Source organism: Nematolebias whitei, chromosome 1 (assembly GCF_014905685.2).
Source record: "Nematolebias whitei isolate Nwh7 chromosome 1, NemWhi1, whole genome shotgun sequence".
NCBI classification, from domain to species: Eukaryota; Metazoa; Chordata; class Actinopteri; order Cyprinodontiformes; family Rivulidae; genus Nematolebias; species Nematolebias whitei.
The window spans coordinates 84,152,909-84,153,923 of record NC_056498.1 but is presented as its reverse complement, the minus strand read 5'-3'; the positions used below and the strand labels follow the sequence as shown (position 1 = coordinate 84,153,923).

The 1,015-nt window shown below is 40.3% G+C and overlaps 1 protein-coding gene across 1 annotated transcript in view; it reads right to left on the bottom strand.

Annotated features, from left to right (window-relative positions):
• LOC119407479 (T-cell leukemia homeobox protein 1-like) overlaps positions 1 to 1,015 on the bottom strand; it is a gene marked incomplete at its 5' end in the record, with an annotated part of 3,536 nt that extends 2,521 nt beyond the window's left edge. The window contains one exon of the mRNA XM_037674307.1: positions 738 to 1,015. Coding sequence (XP_037530235.1) covers positions 738 to 1,015 — 278 coding nt within the window. The remainder of the gene's footprint in view (positions 1 to 737) is intronic.

Sequence of the window (1,015 nt, the reverse complement as noted above, 5' to 3'; positions counted from 1 at the left end):
ATAGATAGATAGATAGATAGATAGATAGATAGATAGATAGATAGATAAGAGTGAACTTATTTCCACTTTAAATTTGTCAGGTAGATCAAACGTTTCTCCTCAGACTGCATCAGATTAATCTATTGATCATAAAAAATAAATCAATAATAACAATAACATTATTACAACAAAAACAACAATCCAAACTGTTCCTAAAGTAAATGTTGGGAGTTTGATATGATGATGGACTGGTTCGGCTCGGCACAGACCGGCCCAGTCGGTTTCAGAACGATACTTTAAGTCCATTGCGTTTTGCTTTTGTTAGTTTGTTTTTTTAACCTTCAAATCAAAGAATAGTTCAACAATTAAAAAGCTTCAACCGTCCACTCCAAGTAAACAATTAACTTCCAAAAAGCAAGAAAAATAAATAAATGAATGAATTAAAATGTTTTGCAGTCACATAAAAAGGAGAGTGAAAAGAAATAATAATTATTTATTGTGAACAAACTCCAGTGTTTGGTTCATGATTGATAAAAATGAAGAAAATATGAAGCAAACAATAAAACAAACAGATAATTAAACTATTTGTTTTGAGCTTTTATTATAAAACAACAATTAGTTCCTGAAAAATTATTTTCATGCTGTTACCTTTTCCAAACAACCCGACGTGTTGCCGGGAACTAAACATCTTGAAACCTGAAGAAGGAGAACAGCCAGATGTTCCCTCAGCAGCGCGTGCACGACACTGAGGAGCTCACCTCCACTTGGTGCGTCTGTTCTGGAACCAGGTCTTGACCTGCGCGTCCGTCATCTTCAGGGCCTTGGCCAGGGTCGCGCGCTCCGCGGAGGCCAAGTACTTCTGCCGGTGGAAGCGTTTCTCCAGCTCACAGATCTGCAGGCGCGTGAACGACGTGCGAGGCTTCTTCTTCTTGGGAGGAGTTCGGTTCTGGTACGGGTGACCTACACGACGCGTCACAGTCAGGGGTGAGAGGGACACTGGACAAGGTGGGACACACAGGAGAGGACACACAGGAGA